Source organism: Octopus sinensis, linkage group LG23 (assembly GCF_006345805.1).
Source record: "Octopus sinensis linkage group LG23, ASM634580v1, whole genome shotgun sequence".
In the NCBI taxonomy this organism is placed as follows: Eukaryota; Metazoa; Mollusca; class Cephalopoda; order Octopoda; family Octopodidae; genus Octopus; species Octopus sinensis.
In genome coordinates, this window is record NC_043019.1 from 15515136 (window position 1) to 15537862 (window position 22727).

General features: G+C 37.4%; 2 protein-coding genes across 5 annotated transcripts in view; one reads left to right on the forward strand and one right to left on the reverse strand.

Annotated features, from left to right (window-relative positions):
• LOC115223491 (ras-related C3 botulinum toxin substrate 1) overlaps positions 1-21289 on the reverse strand; it is a 45465-nt gene extending 24176 nt beyond the window's left edge. The window contains exons 1-2 of the mRNA XM_029794099.2: positions 21128-21289; positions 1388-1459 (exon numbers count right to left, since the gene is read on the reverse strand). Of these exons, the coding sequence (XP_029649959.1) occupies positions 1388-1459; positions 21128-21162 (107 nt within the window). The 5' untranslated portion in view covers positions 21163-21289. The remainder of the gene's footprint in view (positions 1-1387; positions 1460-21127) is intronic.
• Positions 21290-21483: 194 nt separating this feature from the next.
• The window catches only part of LOC115223618 (WD repeat-containing protein 13), a 234336-nt gene continuing 233092 nt past the window's right edge, over positions 21484-22727 (forward strand). For 3 of the 4 annotated variants that reach the window (XM_029794275.2, XM_036512346.1, XM_036512347.1), the window contains exon 1: positions 21485-21629. In XM_029794275.2, the coding sequence (XP_029650135.1) occupies positions 21551-21629 (79 nt within the window). In that variant the 5' untranslated portion in view covers positions 21485-21550. Of the gene's footprint in view, positions 21630-22727 lie in introns of all 4 variants that reach the window. The other variant, XM_036512345.1, reaches the window with a different exon arrangement.

The window sequence follows — 22727 nt, forward strand, 5'->3', positions numbered from 1 at the left end:
TTGGCTTGTCATCAAAGAGGTGCTGGATTAACAAAACCATATGAAATCCTGGTGCAGAGGCATCTTTGTCGGTTTACTAAACATACATACACAAACCTAAAACAAGAGACCTGATCCTAGAAGTGGCTGTTTAGCACCAGTTCAGCCCTGACAAGCAGACCCGTACCATGGATGTACTAGCTGTGATCAGTGTCTACTTTCTCAGTCTATCTAAAACTAAATAAATCACTGAATGTTCTTTCTTTGAGAGAGAGAGAGAGCATTGTTGGACATTTCAGTGCTAGATTCTCTCTTAGCTGCTTGCGCACACAGCTTTAGTCAACCAAAGTAAATTTTTTACTACTTTTGTGCCTATATTTCTAATGAAATGCACTGCCTAAATATATTTAATTTCCTACAGAGTATGTAGGTATTTTGAAAATACCTCACAGAATGACAACTGTGCCCTGTATAGTTATGGGCTGCCCTTTGGTAGGGAATAGAACCCTTTCAGTCACCCTGCAAGGCATATTGAAGTCATGGGATTGCAGCATGGTGGATTGTGAAGAGGCAGAGGAAGAACCCACCAGAGCCAACAATGCTTCGTACATTGATGCTGAGTAGAGGAATCCTAGAAGATCAATGGCCAGGATTACCAAGCTTTATCAAGAGATCAACTGCCAAGCAATCATAGGGGCAGCCTCCATGGTTGTGTAATCAGCTACTGAAAATGTAAAGTTACCTTCTTCATATGGGCTGGTTTCCAAGGCATGTAAATTCCACACCAGGACAGGACGCCAAATGAAGTGCTCTGCTCAAGGGCACAACACATCACCCAGTCCAGGAATTGAAACCACTATTTTATGAGGAGTCGAACACCCTAACCACTAAGCCATGTGCCTCGACAGCTAATGAAAGGTTCATTAGGACTCAAGCACCCAAATTCAAATATGAATAACAAAGTAGGGTAATGACAAAGAGTCAGAGGAATTTGTGCAATCAGCGTAACCATTACTGTTTTTGTTGGGAGGGGTGAAGAGGCAGACACACATTTAGTCTTTGGTAACCTATAGAGCTAATAGTTTGCACATGCAACTATTCTCACCCATCCTGGCTTCAACATCCACTTTTAAACTTGTCATTTTTTTGGCATAACCAGAAGAAAGGTGTCCACAACCTTCTGCAGGATGGCCAAGATTGCAGATAGGGTGAAGTCATTCTCAGATTAACAGACAAATTTAATAGTAATGTTAATTTTAACTTGAAAATATTGTACATACAAAAAGCTGAGTTAGTACTATAACTCACCTGAAATAGTTACTAGAACTGCTGTGACATGTAAATAATGCAGATAATCAATATATGTTGTAATAAAAGCAAATCAATTGAGTTAACAAAGTGAACTTACACTGTTGGTATGTATTCTCCGGGAAATGCATTAGTGGTATAACTTATCAACAAACAGGTCTTACCAACAGCACTGTAAAACAAAGAAATATCAAATGAATTATGTAGGAAACATCACAGCAATATTGAGAGAAATAACAAAATTTTAATACCAGGCATGAAACATTCATAATAATTATAACATAAAAATAAATGCTGCAACCTGGATTTTAAAGTGTGTGTGCGTGGGTGTGTGTAATCATTTTATATAGACAGCTGTGTGCAAGGTTTTACCAAAAAAAGAAGAAAAAAAGAAAAACTATAATTGTCACTAAAGATGACTAAGGTGTTAGAACAACTACATAGCTAGAAATAAGAGCTAAAAAGCTCTAATGCTGTAGTTAAAGCACATAACTGTATATAAGATATAGATAGATAGATATATAGTGAATGAATAGGGATAATAGATCCAGGTGAGTATTGTTCAAGCACTCTAGTAAAATCCAAGTTTTGGCTAACCACATTGGATGATATAGAATAACTTGGGATTATTTAAGGTAAACAATCACATGGTATATAATAGTGACATCCAAGCTGGTGGAACCATTAGCACGCTGGGCGAAATGCTTAGCGGTATTTCGACTATGTTCTGAGAAGGCAGCGAGCTGGCAGAAACGTTAGCACACCGGGTGAAATGCTTTGTGGTATTTCGTCTGCCGCTACGTTCTAAGTTCAAATTCCGCCGAGGTTGACTTTGCCTTTCATCCTTTCGGGGTCGATTAAATAAGTACCAGTTACGCATTGGGGTCGATATAATCGACTTAATCCCTTTGTCTGTCCTTGTTTATCCTCTCTGTGTTTAGCCCCCTTGTGGGTAGTAAAGAAATAGGTATTTTGTCTATGTTCTGAGTTCAAATTCCACCGATGTCGACTTTGCCTTTCATCCTTTCGGGGTTGATAAATTAAGTACCAATTGTGTACTGGGGTCGATTTGTCGACTGCCCCACCACCACCACCACCACCACCTCCCAATATTCCAGGCCTTGTGCCTATAGAGGAAAGGATTAGTGATGTCACAGAGTGTCTCATCTGGTAGGTAAATCCGGAGTTTGCTTCATTGGATTATAAATAGCTAATATCTTTATTTTAAGGTGGACAATTATATCTAAACCAGTAATGAATTTGAAATCAAAATTATGCACAAGACAGTAATTCTTTTGCATGACAAAAGTTCTGCCTAGTTAACACCAAAAATAGGAAGAAAAGAAAGGAATAACACCGCATGCATGTGCATTTTTGAACTGGTTTCAGCCTCAGAATTGCATCCAAACTGGGAGTTTCATCTTCAAAAGCTTTTGTTAATTATACAAACCCTTGTACTTGGTACTTACTTCATCAATCTGGTTAGATACAAATGAAAAAGTTTTTCTTGGTGTAAAAGGGATGGAACTATCATATGAATGGTGTTTGACCATTCCTCACCAATATACAGTAGATTGTTATCATCTATGAAATGTTGCATATCATTTGACTTTGCTTCAACAGTGTTTGTGGTAAAAAGGAGCCTACCGGAAGTGTTACCCAGTGGAAACATGGCAGCAAACAGCTTTGTCAAACTCATTTTATATATATATATATATATACACACACAATCTCATGCCCTCTTCGTTAAATGGAGAAGCGGTGACGAGCGACAATTCTGTAAATAATAATAAGCTTATATATATATATATATATATATATACATACGTGTTCGAACAAAACTTTACAAGAATTTTGTATAATTTGAATGCTAAAAGTAGCAGACTATTCATTGAATTCCAGGCAACCAATTCTCAAGAGGTATCATGCTAACTCAATACCCCTCAAAATAATTTTGAACAAGTTCTAACATTTTATAACATTCATTAGGAAACAAAGTATGATTCTTCTGAAATAATGTTTTAAAAAATAAAAAAAATTCAAAATGGCATAAGGGAAATGATAATCCTTAGAAAGACCTCACATCCATATTTCTAACACTATAAACTATGCTTTAATATTGATTTTGGAAATAATCAAGTATTTGAAAAGCTTGGAGCCACATAGACATCTCATCTCTAATATCTATCGCTTTGCAGCTTCTACTGATAATTCTCTCCCTCCACTGCTAAATTTGAGTAACCATGCTGCTTTACAAGAAGCTGCTCTGTCCCACCACCTTGTCTCGTACTTTAACCCTTCATCCCCTAACATAAAGCTGACCCCACCAGCACCAACCCATCCCTCAGGATTTGTTGTCTTGCAAGCTGCATGCCAACCTCAGTAGTGCAGGTAGCACAGCAAAAGCATCCAGTACACATTGTAAAGTGTTAGGCATTAGGAAAGGCATCCATCCATAGAAACCATGCCAAAACAGACACTGAAGTGTGATGCCGTCCTTGGACCCATCAAATCCTGTCAACCCGTCCAACCCATGCTGGGAGATTAAATGAGGAGGATAGAGAAGCCAGGTATCTCCTATTCAGCAAGCAGTTTGCCTTTGTCTCCCTGTCATACTTTAACCTCACAAGACCTGGCACAAAGCCAGCTCCCTCAATACTGCACTGCCATGCAAACAAGGGGTCTTGTCTTGTGAGTTACTTGGTGACCTCACCAGTGCCAGTGCCTTTAAAACAAAGCACCCAGTACATCCTATAAAAAGGTTGCTAGTCAGAGAAACCAGGCCAAAGCAGACAGAGTTTGCAGTAGTCCTCGGGCTTAATGGATCCAGATGAGCCTTCAAACCCATGCTACCATAAAAAACAAATGTTAAACAATGATGATATAAATATTACTGTATCAAATCACTGGTTGGAACATAAAAAGGTTCTAGTAAAATTGCAAATAGAGGATTCTTATATAAAGATTTTAAAATAGATACATCTTTATACTACAAAACCAGTGGTGCACAAGAGGCTGGTTGATACCAAATACGTTAAATGAAAATTATCTCAGAAATAAATATCTTAACCCGTTTGATATTAACCCACCCAAGACAAAACCTGGTTTTATGTAACAAACTGTTTTAAAAGGTCTAAATTAAAAACCTTCAAAGGGTCAAATCCAACTTCTTCTACTCCAGTGAAAAAAAAAAAACCTCCATTTACAAAAATACCACTAAGCATTTTGTCCAATGCATTAACAAGTCTATCTTGTCGAGGTCAAAGCCTTCTCATTTCACCAGGATTTTAAAAAAATGAGTATTACAGTATACAACAACGGAGTTATTTTCCTGGATCAATTGCAATATCTGCTTAATAATTACATATACACACACTCATTACAACAGAAATCCATGCACCACTGCAGATAAATGGAATAATATGCTTGATCTTACAGTGATAAGTCTCATTGATTAATGGAGGGCTGAGTAGTTTATTTCAACCTTGGTATTTAACTGATACTCATTTTATTGACCCCAGAAGGGTGAACACTGAAAGACCTTAGATTTTTAATTCAGAAGATTAAATAGCTGGCCATCAAAAAATAAAAGTATTTTTTAAAAATTGAAAAACAGTTAACTAAATTATGACTGGGAAATAGCAGTTTACTCAAAATAACTGCCCTCAGCTTCCACCATGGCCTCCAGAAAGCTCCGGAATCTGGCACACATGCCTTTCCCACTGTGTCCCTGGGAAAATCTTCAAACACTTGATATTGGCCAGCAGCTTGGCCTTGGAGTAGCAGGCAGAGCAGTAATCCAAGGGATTATAATCAGGGGAATTAAGAAGTCAGAAATTAGGGCTGGTGAAATTGTAGGAATTATCCAACAACCCCTTTTGACTCTTTCCAGAGTTATAAGCAAAAAGCTGAATCCTACTGCCACACATGGGGTTCCAGCAGCTTCACAAAGCCATCTGAATTGAGCCTAAAGCTCAGTTCGAAGATGTGGGGTGACATGATGTTACACTCACTGGAGACACATCAAAAGACCATCACAGTTTGGAGAAAATTGGTTTTCAGATGCGAGACATCACATGGATTGTAGACAAGCCCCCTGTTGTATTGCGTGTTGTGCCACTGGATCTGGCAGCAGTTCTTTTCATTTGAAAAGAACCAGATCATCCCCGACTCAACAGGATGCCTCAGCTTGTTCAGGAGCTTCTTTGCCTTTGTTAAGTAGTTTTCCTGGGCCTTAGCAGTCCCCCTGCACCTCTTGTATGAGTGGTTATAAAAGTCCCACTTTAGTGCCAACTTCATGGTGGTAGCTCCAACACCCACCTCTCTCGTCACAACCTGGATTCCCCGATTCAAATTTTCCATCATCTTGTTTTGCAGTTGTTGGATGAATACCAGCATGCGGATGCAGTCAGAATATCTTGTGACCCTTCCTGCTATCCATAGCTTCATAGTCTTTGTTACAGCTGTCCATATCATGTCTTGCAGCCTTTACGGCATTCACAGAACACTGAAAAGTAGTCATGATGTTAGCATTTTGATACCTAGCACAAATCATGACACAGGTAACTCTTTTCCAATATTCAGATGGCTTCCAGTCCTCCATGCCGGCTAACTTTTTCTCAACTACAACTTCAATCCTTAAGCTCTCCAACGTTGTTGACTGTTCACCAATACATTGAGCTGTTCCTGAAAAAAAAACTGTCAAATTTAGCTGAACATCCTGCATATGTATGAAGGCATGTGACCAACTGGCTATAGGGTTGCACTCACAATCATAAGATCATGGTATCAAATCTCTAACAGGCTGTGCATTGTTTTTGAGCAAATATCTCATTTCACGTAGCTCCAGTCTATTCAGCCGTAAAAAGGTAACCCTATGATGGACTGCTGATCCATTTAGGGGAAATATTAGCTTACCTACTTAACCAGTGGGGTGGCAATCACTCAAAAGCTCAAACAAGGCCAAGTGCATTGTGACCAGCGATGTTTCACAACGCCTAATAAGTCTCATTGATACTGTTACATATATATGATCAATAGGTACAGTCATGGATGTCTGGTTGAGAAACTTTGCTTTTCAGCCTTGTGCTCTCAAGTTCAGTCCCATTGTGTGGCACCTTGAGAAAAATGTCTTCTTCTATAGCCTTGAGCTAACCAAAACCTTGTGAGTGGATTTGGAAGAGTCATTTTCTTTTTGTGCCTTATATTGACTATTGAAAAGGTTGCAAGACAATGAAAATTTTAGGAAAATAAAAATAAAAAATAAGTGGAAATTTTACCGGGGAGTGTGTTAAATTATAAGGCACAAAAAGAAAATGACTCTCCCTAGACAACAGTATATATATATATATATATATATATATATATATATATATATATAAATATACCAGGTTTGGAAAGAATCTGAGATGGCAAAACTGATTTCATGTGGTATGATGAAATTCTTACAGTATGGTATTCATTACATATTTATCTCCTGTTAAATGTGATCATTTCTTTTCAACATTTGATCATATTTCAGATCTGTCTTTCAGAATTATCTTTAACAAATTCAACATTATCTATGAGCAACTACTGCCTGAACATGATAGCATAGCTAAAAACCATCAGATTTTCAACATATGCAAGCCAGATCCTCCCATGGGACATTTTGTGATCGCCAAACATTCACACAATTTGGGTTTATATTCCAAAAGAAATAAATTGCTTCAGCTGTGCATGGTCCTCTAAAAAGCACAAATATGCCCCATATTTGATTATTACTTCATCTAGTTTATCATACCATGTGGGATCACACTCCTCACTAGCAAGCATTCCTACATGGCCAACAAGAAATAGCAGCCAAATCACACAACACTTTTAGAAACCAGGACACATTTGATAATCTCTTGCATATGGCACGCACGGCTGAGAAAAGAAAGGAATGCCTTTTGATTATTGGCCATCTCATTCAGAGACAAGTTGGCAGCTAAAAACAAGTTACCAATTGTCAAGTTATGTCCTTTTATTTTTTCTCCTGTTACAATTATTCTCTGCTCTTGTGAACATCCTGCCTACAAAGGACTGACTGAAATCCAATTTCATATATGTACCAAACTCACTATTTTTATTTTTATTTCTAATTAATCGGTTAATTTCTTGATGTATTTACTTGCTCCCCCACCATTAATATTTAGTTTGCTTTGATGTTGATTAGTCAGTCGGTTCTCCAGAGCATACCTGCAATAAAAGGCATTCCAGCTGTAGTTAATATCCACTACCAGTCTACATTATCCAATATATCCTGCCTTTAGCCCTTCAGCATTCAGATTTCTTTGTCAAATGCATTGCCTATTTATTCATATTGTTTTGAATTAATCATGCATTATCTTGTAGTTTCAAGATTTCAATGGTGTGCTTGAATATTTTTAGAATGGCATTGTAGAGTAAGTGTGAAATGTTGGATCTGGCCTGTGTTAAAATAAAACAGGTAGAATACTTGGGCCAGGTATGGCCAGATTAAATGCCAAAGGGTTAAGAGAGCAGGACAAACCTTTGCAACTAGTGTGCTGTCGAACATTTGTGAGTTGCATGAGACCTACAGGTGTGCCATTTATTGAGGTAGGTCAAAAAAATACTAGAATAGTTAGGAAAACTATTTTTAATGCGTCATACTGCTGTATGTGCGTTCGTTTGCAACATAATACAATGTATACATCCGTGTGGGTTTTAAAATCAATTTTAACGCTTGTTACTTATAAGACTTCAAAAGAACATTACTTGCAGAAGCACTTTGAAAAACTTGAGTGTACCACAGACAAAAAAGGTTGAAAATTGTCGAAGTTGGTTGCGATTTGAGGGTGGCTAGCTACTATTTCTAACAGGTCAATTAACCACAAGTCACATGGTAGAGTGGTGTTGTATGTATTATGAATCAGTTTGGGACAACGGAATGCATACAGCAATTCTATAGACAATTCAACAAGGCTCATTCACTGTTCATTAAAACGTATTTTACATTAGCCATGGGACTTCTGAAATATCTTCACATTTCTCTTATTGCTATCTCTTTTATGGTTCAATTACAGGGGAAAGAGCAATGTAAATAACCTTTTTTTCCTATGTTTCTGAGATTGGCTGGGAAAAAGGAAAAAGCCAGAAATCAAGCAGTGAGAAGCTGCTGCAGTTGGCAGCAAATATCACGATACGGGGGTCATCTATAGACTAGAGAGGGTCTGAAGAATTACAGGGTGTTGTATGCTGCAAATTATTTTTGGTTGAAATTTCCTCTCTTGGAGAAAAACAAGAAACTTAGCAGCAATCATTAGCAACTTTCAATGAAAAGAGATAATATAAAGAAATGAATTTCAGTTAATTGACATATTTAGTGGGAATAAAGTCTGAAATTTAGTTTGTAAAGAGACCAGAAAGAATATGTTTGAGTCTATTAGACCTCATCAGCATAATGCTAAAATCTACCAGTTGTTTGACAGATTTTTACAAATAGAAAAGGAAATAAATTATTTTGTCACTACAATTTGCAATATTAAAAATATGAGTTGAGGAAAACCAAAGTGTGATCAAAGCTTGCAACAATTTGGACTCTGCTAAAGATATCCCCTCCCCTACTGCACGGTGGTGGTATTGTAGGAAGCAGTAGCTTGACCAGGGTGGTAAGATTAAAACAGTAGGTTTGGCTATACTATGGCTGATAGTTTTAAACACAAGATGTTGCTGTCAGAGTCCTAAAACACTAAAAACTCAGACACCCACTCACATTTTGTTGAATGTTAACTGATATTTTATATATTTATCGTATTTACTTCATTAAAAAAAAAAAAAAAGTTTTTCTCTTCCACAATCTTAGGACAATAACTCCATAGTTCACGAAAAGGTGTTCCTTCATATGTTTATCTCCATCACTAGTGGTGGCTGTATTTATGATTTTATACACTAAGTTCATTGTCATGTTTTGTAGACGAAGGCTTGTGGCAAATTAACATTTTTAGACCAGCACAAATGCCTACTTTATTGTTTCCAGGAAATACAATTTGCTAATATACTTACATACATATGTGTGTGCCTCTCCAACCCATACCAGGATAGAAATATATATATATATTGATTAGTTATAGGCTCCATTAGAATCTAGGCACACCAACATATAGGATGCCAGAAGTGGCTAGGTCCAATAACATAGGTTTCACAGTGAAATAAGACAACCATGAAGTTATGTGTTGGTAAAATACAGTAGATATGCAAGTACCAAATCCAATTTAAACCACAAATCTGACTCAGGACTGGTTCTAGGTATGGCATGTTCTCTCTCTCTCTCTCTTTCTCATATATAGGTACAGGTGTACCAATATGGTTAAGAAGTTGGCTTCCTAACCTCATGACTTGTAAAACAGCCCTGGGCCAACCAATGTGAATTTGGTGGACAGAAACTGAAAGAAGCCCTGAACAATGTCTCTCACAATTAATTACTCAGTAACAGGTGTTGATTTGTTTATCTCCCTGTAACTGAGCAGTTTGGCAAAAGAGACCAATAGAATAAGTACCAGACTTCAAACAAATACTGGAGCCGATTTGTTCAACTGAATCCTTTGAAACAGTACCCCAGCATGGTTGCAGCCCAATGACTGAAACTTGTTTTTCTTTTTACTTTTTGACATCAAAAAAGGTTTTCGCACAGAATGACCTAAATATCAAATATTTGACATTAATTAGAAGCCGATTGAAATATGAATGAACATAAATAGAAATTATTGCAGTCAACAGGATATAAATATGTAATGAATACCATACTGCAAGAAGTTCTTTATGAATTGACATCATGAACCACTTCACTTCATAGAGAGAGAGATAAAAAGAGCTATATAGTTGTTAGACTGGCTACAAGTAGAAGCTAAACCTCCTTCAAGCACAATCCTACTGCCTGGGAGAAAGAAAGGATAATGTAGTCCTAGATATAACAAAGCTGGGATGGTCATATCTGGAATGTATTTGATCATAGATCTGATCAAGCAGAGGTGACCAGGAGGTTAAACACGATTTTTTGCCTAATCTAAAGCAACAACATTATAGAAAAACTTGAAAATTTAAAACTACATCAAAATGTGTTAAGAAGCTAGCTTTGGAACCATATGGCTCCAGGTTCAGTTCCACAGTGTGGCACCTTTGGGCTAACTAATGCCTTGTGAGTAGATTTGGCCAATGGAAACTAAGGGAAAGCTCTGAAAGACCCCCAACCCCTACTTGACAACTGGTATTGGTTTGTGTCACCATAGCTTAGCGGTTTGGCAAAAAGAAACCAAAAACTAGACCCTTCAAGAAGGTGCACCAACATCATTGCAGTTCAATAACTGAAACAAGTAAAAGATGTGATCAAGATTTCCAATTTCCGAGCTGTAACTTAATTACCATAGCTTCCATCAATTTGATGGGTTCACCAATTCTACCCTGCAAAATGTCGATAATTCATACAACATTACTTTCTCCATGGAGATAATTTCACCTGACACCAATGTTCTCAAGTCTGTCCTCCTCGTCATGTCACCCCAAAATATCCTTTGTTGATTGCACAACTAGAAATACCTTTCATGATATGTTTCCAGGCAATAATCAACATCCATTGAGCATATCCGAACCAACAATAGAGTTGATGAAATATCAAAGTGTTGCAGATTTAAAAAAAAAAAGTTTTTATTATTTACATCAATGCTACATTTTGATCTCTGACCATCAACTGGTGTTTTATTCCAGGATATGTACAAGAGGCAACCATATACCAGTATGGAATGAAAACTCATAATTGATAGAGAACTGTGGTGCATCATCATCATTTAGCATCCATTCTCTATGCTGACATGGGTTAGATGGTTTGACTGGAAGTAGTAAGAATGAGAGCTATATCGGTCTCCAGTCACATTTGGCTTGGTTTCTACAGCTGGATGCCCTTCCTAACGTCAACCACTCCAAGAGTGTAGTGAGTGCCTTTTACATCTCACAGGCACCTAAGAAAAATCTAAGGTGGCAGTATTTCTCAACCATTTTTTAGCTACAGACCCCACTGATTCCTATTTTACTTAGATGGACCCTCTTAGTCATTTGATGTTTAAAAAATCCTATTATATTTATATAATTCAATATTATTAGGAACCATTTAAAAAATTTATTAAAATATTTTGTTTATTGTAGAAGTACAACCAATTCATTGCAATGCAAACTTATATGAACCCCAATTATATGAACGCAAATCTTACATGAACCCCAAATGAGAACCACTGATCTAAGATATAAAGCAGCAGGAACAGTAGTTATTTGTTAATTATATTATTTAGTATGCTAACATCTTACAGAGATCAACAGTGAACCCATTCAGTGCATGTTTGAGATTACCTTCTGATGAGCCAAGTAGCACCATATTGTCTGCAAATATCAGCTGACTGATTTTACATCTGATTACGATACCCCTTCCACAACAGCTGTGTATGTCAATCCGGTACATAAAAATTATGAAAAGGAGAGGTGGCAATATGCAGCCCTGTTAAAGTCCAACACCCACATTGAAAGCACCATTTACCCACATGCAAGCATCTGGGCATTCATTTAGGGACTTCATGGCAACTAAAAGTTATCCATTAATTTCAAACTCCCGTAAAGTCCTCCACAGAATATCCATTGACCCATGGCCATATGCTTTTCAAAGACTACAAAGCAAGGGCACATCTTAGTAACACTATAGGGTGAATATCTGGTCAGTTGTGCTGCATCCAGGACAGAAGTGACACTACTCTTCAGCTAACATGGGCTTGACAATTTCCCTACATCTTTTTACCAGACATCCAGCACAGACTTTGCTGGGGAGGTTCGACAAGGAAAATATTTTGTAATTAGAGCACTCTTGTGTCTCTTTTTAAGAAATCGGGATTATCACTCCAGATTGCTACTGCTTTGCTAGTTTTCCAAAGGCATATAGAAGCCAACCAGAAAATACTCCCTCTGTTTAAGGCTTTTAAAATCTTTGATCCAATTTCATCCTTCCCAGCAGTCTTGTCACATTTGAGTTCAGTGCTTCAACCAGTATGACACATGATTAGAATGCCACAAGAGAAAGAATTAAGAAAACAGGTTCTTTAAGCCAAGTCAACAAGCAGGAGACCTAGGGGCAGATGAAGAGTGAGATGGTTGGATAATATCCACAGTCTCAACTACTCATGCTTGGGAATTCAGCAAGTGTAATGAAGGTTGCTTTTTATAGGACCTGTTGGAGTAGGTGCCTGAGGATTCAGTTCCCATGATACTGCTAGGAATAGATTATGTAGTAAGATGTCTTTCATGACAAGGAACATCAATCAGCACTACCATTAATGGCAGGGCAGAGGCATGCTTATGGAGTTAAGGTAGTCACTTTGCAACCACATGGTGCCACATGCAATCCCAGGGTGGTACTTGGAGCAAATGTCTTCTACCACAATACTGGGCTAAATATTTTGTGGCTGGAATTTGGTAGCTAGAAACTATACAGATGCTTGGTATATGTACTCATGTATGTGTATCTCTTTGCTGAATTATAATGGCAAGAAAAGAAAAAATAAATAAAAAAGGGTGCTTTACAAAAACCCCATCGTAACTGTTGCTGTCAGAAAAACATTGACCAAGTGACTGGCCCGACAGAAAACCGTAACCAATGATTGGTGTTCACAAATTGGGATATAAAATAAACATAAGATAAATAAGATTGGTTGAGAGATATGGAAGTACTGACTTCACTGCTGTCAAATAGGGAGAGTGAGCTTTCTTAGAGTGGAACAATTTTATACAAGAACAGATATGAAGCCCAGCACAGGATCTGTCCTTACACTGTACATGCTGCTGCCATGTCTTGTAGCTGGTTATGTGGTGTACAAGTCTGGGCATATTTGTTTGTTTTTATGATTTTATTATCAGCAAGCGAAGTAGCAGAGCATTGGACCATAACCTTTCCTGACTTACACGGATTGGTGAGATTGATGTTTATCTTGAATATATTCAGTTTATCTTTTGTTTCAGTCCTCAGGCTGCAATGCTACCTTGAAGGGTTTAGTTGAACAAATTGACCTAACTACTTATAAGCAAGCACATACACGAATGGCTTCCACACAGTTTCCATCTACCAAATTCAGTCACCAAGCATTGGTCAATCCAGGACTATAGAAGACATTTGACCCTTGGGCAAAGTGCTGCACAGAGGGACTGAACGTGAAACCATGTAGTTGCAAGGCAAGCTTGTTAACCACACAGCCAGGTCTGTTTTAATATAATTAAGAAGAAGGTGCCATGTGGGAAAGCACCAGCCTGGCACCATGAAGAAAAGCGCACGTCCTGGTGCCATGAAGAAAACACCCAGGATGGCGCCATGTAGAAAAGCATACAGCCATAGAAACCAAGCCAAAACAGACTGAAGCCTGGTGCTGCCACCATAGGCAGAAACTGAAAGAAACTCATCATGTGTGTGTAAATATATGTCCATGTACTTTCATGTCTATGTCCCCCATCCCATTTGACAACTGGTGTTGGTGTGTTTACATCCTTGTAACTTAATGTTCAGCAAAAGAGAGTAAGTACTGCTCCAGTATAGCTGCAGTCTAATGATTAAACAAGTAAAAGATAAATATACATCTCATTATTTAAAGTTCATGTTCCATCCTGTATCCGGATAACTACAAGGCTTGTGGCACTTGTTGCACCAGACCAATATAAGTACGGAGAATGAAAATATAGGAGTGGTTCTGTGCAAACCATGCTGCTATAATATTCACCGCACAGATTGTTCAGCTAACATAGACACCAACACTATAATGCTTTCTTCACAATTCCAGTGGCAACAGAGAAAGAGGCAATGTGGACATGTAGAAGATGCTACTCGAAGACTTCAGCTTCAACCTTGCACACAGGTGGCCTTAGGGTGATGATAGTTTTCCATAGATTTGGTGCAGATGGGCAGATGTGGATTTTTATACTGTCTGAAGGATAAGACAAAACATTCCACTAGGAACACTGCAGCTGTATCTTGCTGAACCTTCATTCACAGTGACAACAAAGTCCAACAAAAATCATCACCATCATTTAACATCCATTTTCCATACTGACATGGTTTTTACAGTTGGATACCCTTGCTAGTGCCAACCACAGTATATTTTATATATATACACACAGGCCTGGCTGTGTGCTAAGAAGCTTGCTTCCCAACCACATGGTACATTGGGCAAGGGTATTCTATTATAGCCTCAGGAAGACCAAAGCCTTGTGAGCGGATTTGGTAGATGGAAACTGGAAGATGCCTGTTGTATGTGCATGTGTGTATTTGTGTTTGTCCCCCCACCATCACTCGACAACTGATGCTGGTGCGTTTAGATCCCTGTAACTTAGTTTTTCAGCAAAAGAGACCGATAGAATAAGTAGTAGGCTTACAAAGAATAAGTCTTTAAGGCAGTGCTCCATGGCTGCAATCAAATGACTGAAACAATATATATATATATAGAAGTTTTGCAAACAACTTGCACATGCAAGTGCTACCAGTCGAAAGCTCCACATACCGGAAACCACCAAATGTATGGGCTCATCAGGAGAGAATGTGCATGGTTTCAGGGCCTACTTCTCAATGGCATCATTGTGCACGCCCCCCCCCCCCCTCGCCCTTACTGATATGAGGCCCTGCTTGCTAGATCAACTGGTAGTCAAAAGTAGCTCAATATTCTTCTAGCCATCACTCATTGTCTCTTTTTAACCAAATCCAGTGGCTAACCTTTCCCACTGTAGTTTGGATAACGGTCACGGTGTTATTTACTTTACGATGAGTTAGGCCTAAAGGTAACTGTTGCTTCACACCGTGTTCAACGAATCCTCTACATCAGACTTTGATCGGAAAATGCTCTGCTTCCCAGCTGGCATCTTCACATTCCTCATGGAGACTTACATAACAGTCAATCTTTCAAGCCTGAGCAGCGTCCATGTTATCTTCATGAGGAGCCGTTAACTTGACTAGATTCACCACTTTCTTTCACACCACATAATATCTGGTATTTTCCTAACTGGGATGACAAAGAATCCTTGGCACCCTGTTAAATCTGCAGCCAACTCCGAATAGCCGTTGCACTTTTCATCGCTCACAGGAAGTTTCTTCTTGAAATGGATCTGCTATCCTAAGCGCACAAATGTAATGAAATCATTGGTTGGTTCTTTCAATAATTTTCCCACTGTCGACGAGAGCAATTTAGTTCTTTATAGCATTGAAGGTAACCTTAAGGACCAGGTTGTGTCTCCATGTATATCTATTTAATGCTAGTGAACAGTTGGAAAGAATATGTATGTATGGCATTAGGAAGGGCATCCTGCCCTAGATACCATGCCAAAACAGACACTGGAGTATAATGCAGTCTTTGGGACCTATAGGATCCAGTCAAACTGTGCAACCCATGCCAGCATGGAACATGAACATTATATGATGATATATGTGAGTATGTGTATATATTTGTGTCTTCTTGTCTTGACAAAACATGATAGTTGTAAATGAGTGTCACTCATACAAGCAGCAGCCTCCATTTCCAGAAGTCTGTGAAAACATTTTTGGCCATGGGAGAAATATTACCACATTTGAAAATGGAAGCGGGTTGGTGACAAGAGAAGCATCCATCTATAGAGAATCTTAAATTCAATTAGAATCATTCAAGCACGGAAAAGTTAATATTAAAAACAACGAGGACGTTGATGTATTTTATGACATCAAGAAGAAACTTGACCTACTCCCACACTGGTATGTAATGACACCCGCACCACCACGCTATATGTATGAAGGGGGTAAATGTAGGCCAGTATTTGCGTCATCGGCTCATTACTAATTTTCAGAGGAGTGTCGACTATGATTGCTTTCCGTCAGAGTTTACTCATTTTCATACTGTCCCGTCTCTGGCTCTTTGATCCAAAACTACCTTACATTGTAATATTATCCAATCACTTATGTTTCAAACACCAGCTTCATATTACAATATGTGACACAAATTGTTTTACTCAACCTCTTCAAATTTCTTTTCAAATTAAAATTTAACCAAAAACACAGATATTGTTATTTCATAAGAAATATAGTTATAAAGGGGTTAGATTGGGGATTCCCAACCGATTTTTGCCTTTGGATTCCCTTTGATTTATATTTTACTCTACTGGACCCATGCAGTGTATAAAAAAAATCCTATTATATTCTTATAATTAAATATCATTAGAAATTGTAAGAAAAGTTCATTAAAATATTTTGTGTATTGTAGAAACACAACCAAAATCTTATATGGACCTCCAAGGGTTACGTATGCCCCAACTGAGAACCAGTGGGTTAGGTGAGGGGGTCTGTAAAGGAGATATTCAGAACTAGTTGTCTACATAAACATGTACTTGAAGGTATAGTCTCATTTAAAAGGGAGTGAGTTTCTGAATGCTGGATAACTGTCAAAGATCCTTGTAGTAAGATAGGAAGGTGACAACTGAAAGAACTTTTCTTTCACTCGCTGAGTCTGGAGGGAAGGGGCTGTGCAGTACCTTTGTAGATCCTCCAAGGCTGGTGTGTTTGAAAGCATTTGCTGAGGTTTTGTTTAATCTTTTAGGATTCAGATTACTTTGTCAAATGTATTGCTTAATTATTCACATTGTTTTGAATTAATCATGCACAACCTAGCAGCTTTGAGATTTCAATGATGGGATTGCTTATTTTTAGAATGACAGTGTAGAGTAGGTATGAGAGGCTGGATCTGGCTGGTTTGAACATAAAACAGGTAGAACATCTGGGCCAAATACAGCTGGTTTAAGTGCCAAACGGTTAAATTGTTGCATGTCAACACAAAACCAACCCTGATTGAAAAAACCTAAAATGAAAGGCATTTGCTACAGGTGTTGACCAGCAACAGTTTAAATAGAATATTAACAGCAACAACCTCATCAGTTTCAGATGATCTACAAAGGGTCTGGGCACTGCCCTTTCCCCACAAACTCAGCAACTATAAATTTTTTTTAAAAATCCAGTCGTGACCATTCTGTTATTGGACATATCTCTGACTAGGTTATCCTGTACTGCCTTTGAAATGAAACCCAGTATCTTCAGGCATATGCTTGTGTGACAATAACATGCACGAAGCAGTGGCTTTCAACAAGCACTGCAGTAACTGGTTTCACTCACCAAAGTTACGATGAGTTTACAACTTACAAGAGTTGTCTGTTTGGTGATCCTAGACAAGTTATTTACTTTAATAGAGTTTAGCTAAAAATATGTACATGTGGGCCAATCCTGCTTCTTACAGAGGAATAAGGGCCAAATTCATTACACAATTCCTTCAAAAATTTTACTGCAAGCAGCCAGAATTATTTACAAAGATGACCTCAAAGTATTTCATCAGATAGTTACTCATAAAAAAAAAGAAATGATCAATTTCTCTATTTTGAGGACTAGCTGAATACCATCATATGGTCTATTCAGTTACAAGCATTTAGGCGAAGTCTCCAGACTGAAAATGACTTCCTCAAAACCAGTCTTGGAGACCCTAGAAATATTGGAGGTTGCTGCTCTTTTTACTCAGTGGACTAAGTCTATTTTTGATTCCTATTTTACTCAGGTTGGCATACACATCCCATAGCCATTTGATGTTTAAACAAAAAATCCTATTTTTTTATACAGTTAAATATTATTAAAATGCCTAAAAAAATTGTTGTTGTGTATTGTAGAAGACTAACCAATTTATTGATCATAAATTTTAACAAAATCTTATATGGACTGTCAAGGATCCTATGGATGGATCCTGGTTGAGAAGCACTGCTCCAAGTCAGAGAAAAATTAACATTGAAAACTTGATCAACATATTTTTAAACAAGTGCCGTGGCCCCGTAGTTGAGACAACTCTGCTTGGCTTCAGTTGGACTGTCAATAGTTGTTTCCACACTTAACTTCACAAATGAATGGTTAGCAAGAAGGGTAGCCAGCTGCAAAAGCAATTACTGCAACATCAACAACAAACTCCCACCACCACCACTTCACTCAAGCTAACATGGAATATGAGAATATATGTAATCTGGTTCACAAGAAACATAGCTTCATAGCTTTGGTGAGATATTTAATTGAAGACTCCACACGAAAACTATCTTCGGTGTTATATGTACATTATATATATATATACACACACACACAAAGCTTGGTTTAAATTCTTCTACTGGCCTCAGTCAGGCTGAGGCACCGCCTTCTTGGTAGGCGAAGGATATTGTTTGATTATATGCATTAAATTCACCCCAGAAAGATAAAAGGAAGATTAAGTGAACCTGTAGGGCTTAATCACAGCAAATGCTTCACGTATCCTGTTCAATCTATTTACAATTGCAATTAAACACCAATCAATCGTTGGATGTTATTTGAAAATGAGGAAAATAAAATGCAAATGGGGAGACAGAAAAATAATTGATAGCGTTTTTATAGTTTGGAGAAAAATTTAAATAGCACCACAGATCACGTACATACACACTTGAAAAATCTCAACTTTTCACTATTCTACTCTCGTCTATAGATTTTATAAAAAGCAGTAGCGGTAAACTTCAGCATTTTTCAAATATTATATATTATTTTTCAAACAATAATATAAAAACTGGGTCTTTTTATCATCATTAAAAAAAAAAAAAGACAATAGGATGGGTCATTATTCCACCAGTAGGATTGGTCCCAGAGTATGTAGGGACGGAAGGATCCGAGGTGGGGAGGGGAGTAGCTAGATGATAGCTGGCAATTAAATAGACGGAATCAGAACATACATGATTAAACGAAAGGAATGGGTTAATCCTTCCAGCTTGCCTTCCGAAATGGGCAAGGCAGAGACTGTATCAAGTTTGGATGGAGATGAAAGTCCCTCCATAGAAGTTTTTTGGCAAACTGTATATAGAAACACATTTTTGGCATCTAATTAATTTACAATGTCTGAAAGATTAGCAGAACGGTGGTGGTGATAATGGAAAGCACATAAACCCAAGTCACGTTTGCCATGTAAATAGAAAGATTTGCATTCTTAATAATGGTTACTAGTCGTGGTGCTACTACTACCAGAGAAATTATGTAAAGAAGGCTTCCGGTAACATATGTGTATGTGTGTGTAGCACTCACATGAACACTGTGTGTATGTATGTATGTATGTATGTATATATAAAGCACTCCTATACCACTAGAGCCGTTCATTTTTATTTTTGCTAGACTTAGTTTCTGGAGTTAAGAATCTACGTAGATTCAATAAAAAAGAATGCAGTATTTCAGAGCAAGACAAAAAATTAAATGAAAATCAACAGTATGAACCATAGTAATATAAACACTACTACGACTACTACTACTACTACTACTAATAATAATAATACAGCTGAGGCCTTATTTTTCGAAGTCGTAACCAAAATTGCCTCAAATGGTATCAGTTATTTATCTAGCGGAAGTTAATATGTCCTAGAAAGTAGGATAGACGACTAAAAATTCCAGTCATCAGACGAGTGAACAGAGAGAAGAGAAGGGGGGGAAAAAAACTGTGGAGCAAGACGAGAGAGTGGGCGAGAGGAAATGTAAGAGGAAAAAGACGACCACCAGTGAAAAGTGTGGCCCATAAAACTATCGTCGAATTCAGCAGCAGAAAAACTGTAGATTTTATAAATTAAGAGCGAAAAGAAAACCTAAACCCTTTTAGATATCGCCTATCCGAATTATTTTGTTAATTATTATTTCAATGTCATAAAATATGTGGAACTCCACTCCAAAGAAATAACTATAATAGGCGTGGACACGCACACACACATTATTATACATATATATTTGTGTGTGTGTATGTATATGTATGTATAATGTGTGTGTGTAAATAAATAAATATATATATACATGTATATATAAACATACACGCATTCTTATACATGATATTTATATGGATATAATAAATGCGAGTGCGCCTGTAAGTAGTTTGTGTGTAGATGAGGTGTTTTGAAAGACATCAAATTATAGTAAATTGAGTGACTGTTTTAATTGTAATTGAGTAAGAGAAAAACAAAATAAAATAAATAAAAATTATAAACCCGCTGAATAAATAGTCGGTCCGTGACTGAAAGAGATTTTTTTTAAATGAAAGGAAAGTAATGACAGTAGGAAAAGGCTTGAGAAGTTTTACGGGATTAGATCAAAATGGGTTGGCACAGAAGTTTGTCACCGAAATAGTCAACTATAATTAAATTATAATTATCTAGATACACTGAGATTTCAATAATAAAAAATAAATAATAATAAATAGGTCAATTTTAAAGAGTCTTCTAAAACCGAATAAATTTTTGTTTGAAAAAAACTCTAAAATGACAAGTAATTGATCGTAACAGGTTTTATAATCTTTTCACAGAGTTTAGCTTCTTAAAAAAGTTGTGACTGACGAGTGTATTGTATTGTAAGTGATGGTAGGAAGTTGGTAATAATTAGTAGAGCGTTGGGGGAGGTTAACGATGGGGAAAACTTCTGAAGTGATCCTTGTAATTCTTAAGAAACCAGAGCAGATTTCTCGGCTACGTCGCCTGAGAAAAATTGCTAATTTGTCTTTTTAAATAAAATAACATCAAACATAATAATGATTACATTGAAGACAAGACACTGTGGAATTTCTGTTGATAGTTTTTAGTGTATGAGCTCACTGGGATCTTATAATAAATTGGTGTTTTTGGCTGGGAGGAGAAGAGGGGAAAAAAAGCGTTTTTGAAGAGATTCGGCAACGAACGTGTGTTGTAGGAGTGTTAAGTAAAAAGTGAAGGATAAAGCTGGATAAGTTTGAGAATTTAGGACATTACATACCCATCACCAACAACCACACATTTGATTGCTTGCATTCTTGACGAGTTCTGTATCAGAATTGCCAATCCAAAGTTAATCTGACAAAGTTTGCCAGTTGTTACGACTCTTGTCAACTTTACGGAAGTAAGGTTGAAAATGGCTGCCTTCTTCAGTATTACAAGCAGAGCTAGCCTTTTCAGCGATCACATCCGCATATAGATACGCAAATGAAAGCTATAAAGTTTTTACATACCTACTCCTTATAAAAATAAGATTTTTTAAATATTACACATTCAATAAATATTATCGAGCATTTTTTCTATTTTTTTAAATTAGTAATATTGATATTATGCTTTTTTGTGTTTTGATTTCCTGCAGTCTTCGAAGATGTAAAAAAAAAACTATCTTTGTGTGTTTTCGAGTTCCTCCAACGTTGTTCGTGTCATGGCAGCTGTTTGGCAACAAGTTCTTGCATTGGATGCTAAATATAATGCCTACCGAGCACCAAACAGTCCTCATTTCCGTAAGTTTACCAAAAACAAAAATTATGTATTTATATTCCGTACGAATTTTTAAATGTTTATTTAGCATAATTACCTAACGACCAAACATTCTTTTGTTTTTATTTCGTTCCTTCGCTCCGGTCAAGTACATACCTTGATGTTTTCTTTCTAGCAGACGGATATTTCTTTAAAGACGCATCACATATATACAAACTTGAAAACAAAAGAACAATATAGAAGAAAATGCAAACATATATTCTATAAATACGCTCATTTCTTTTATGTGTATAAATATTCTGTTGTCACGTGAAAATCTTCAAACTTCAAATAGGCCAGGGAACCTACCTGTCATCTTACACACGTGTCCTTCGCGATGGGTGACATATTAACAACTCGCCCACTCTCCACCAAAACAGGTAGTAACACCATTATCTACCTGTCTAGACAACATCTTATTGAATCCCGTTACTTTCATTTCAAAGTAAACAATCCTTCAATTCTGTATGGAACTCTGGATATGTTTACCTGTAGAAATTATTAGGCTGTCTTGCCAGACGTAAAGAAATCGCTATATAATATTCCCAGTCCCCTACGCCAGTTATGATAGGTTAACCATACCTGTAAAAACCAATAAATGTTTTTTATTACCATGGAATTTAACAATGCTTACAAGTTTATTCAATGAATGATGCTGCTAGGCCCGACTCCCATCTTCGCTACACCTATAACAGGTAGCTATGAAGATGCATCTACTTACCTAGATTGACAATATGAAGATTTGAAATAAGATAACGGGACTCTTGAATATAACCCGGGCGAAAGTAAAGAATACGCCCAACACCCTTTTCCGGCGGTTAGAGTTAGGGTTACGCCGGAAAAACGGGATGGTGTGCGTATTCTTTACCTCCACCTGAACCCGTTCATGCATGCAATGGAATTGCAACTCGGTTGTGAGAGCGTCGGAGAAAATGCTTCAGGTTATTTTTCCCGGTTCTTTTACGCTCCGACTTCAAACTCCGCCGAAATCAACTTCGCCTTTCATCCTCCTGGGGGCGATAAGATAAAGTACTAGTCAAATACTTGGGTCATTGCTATCGACTAACATCCTCCCCTGAAAA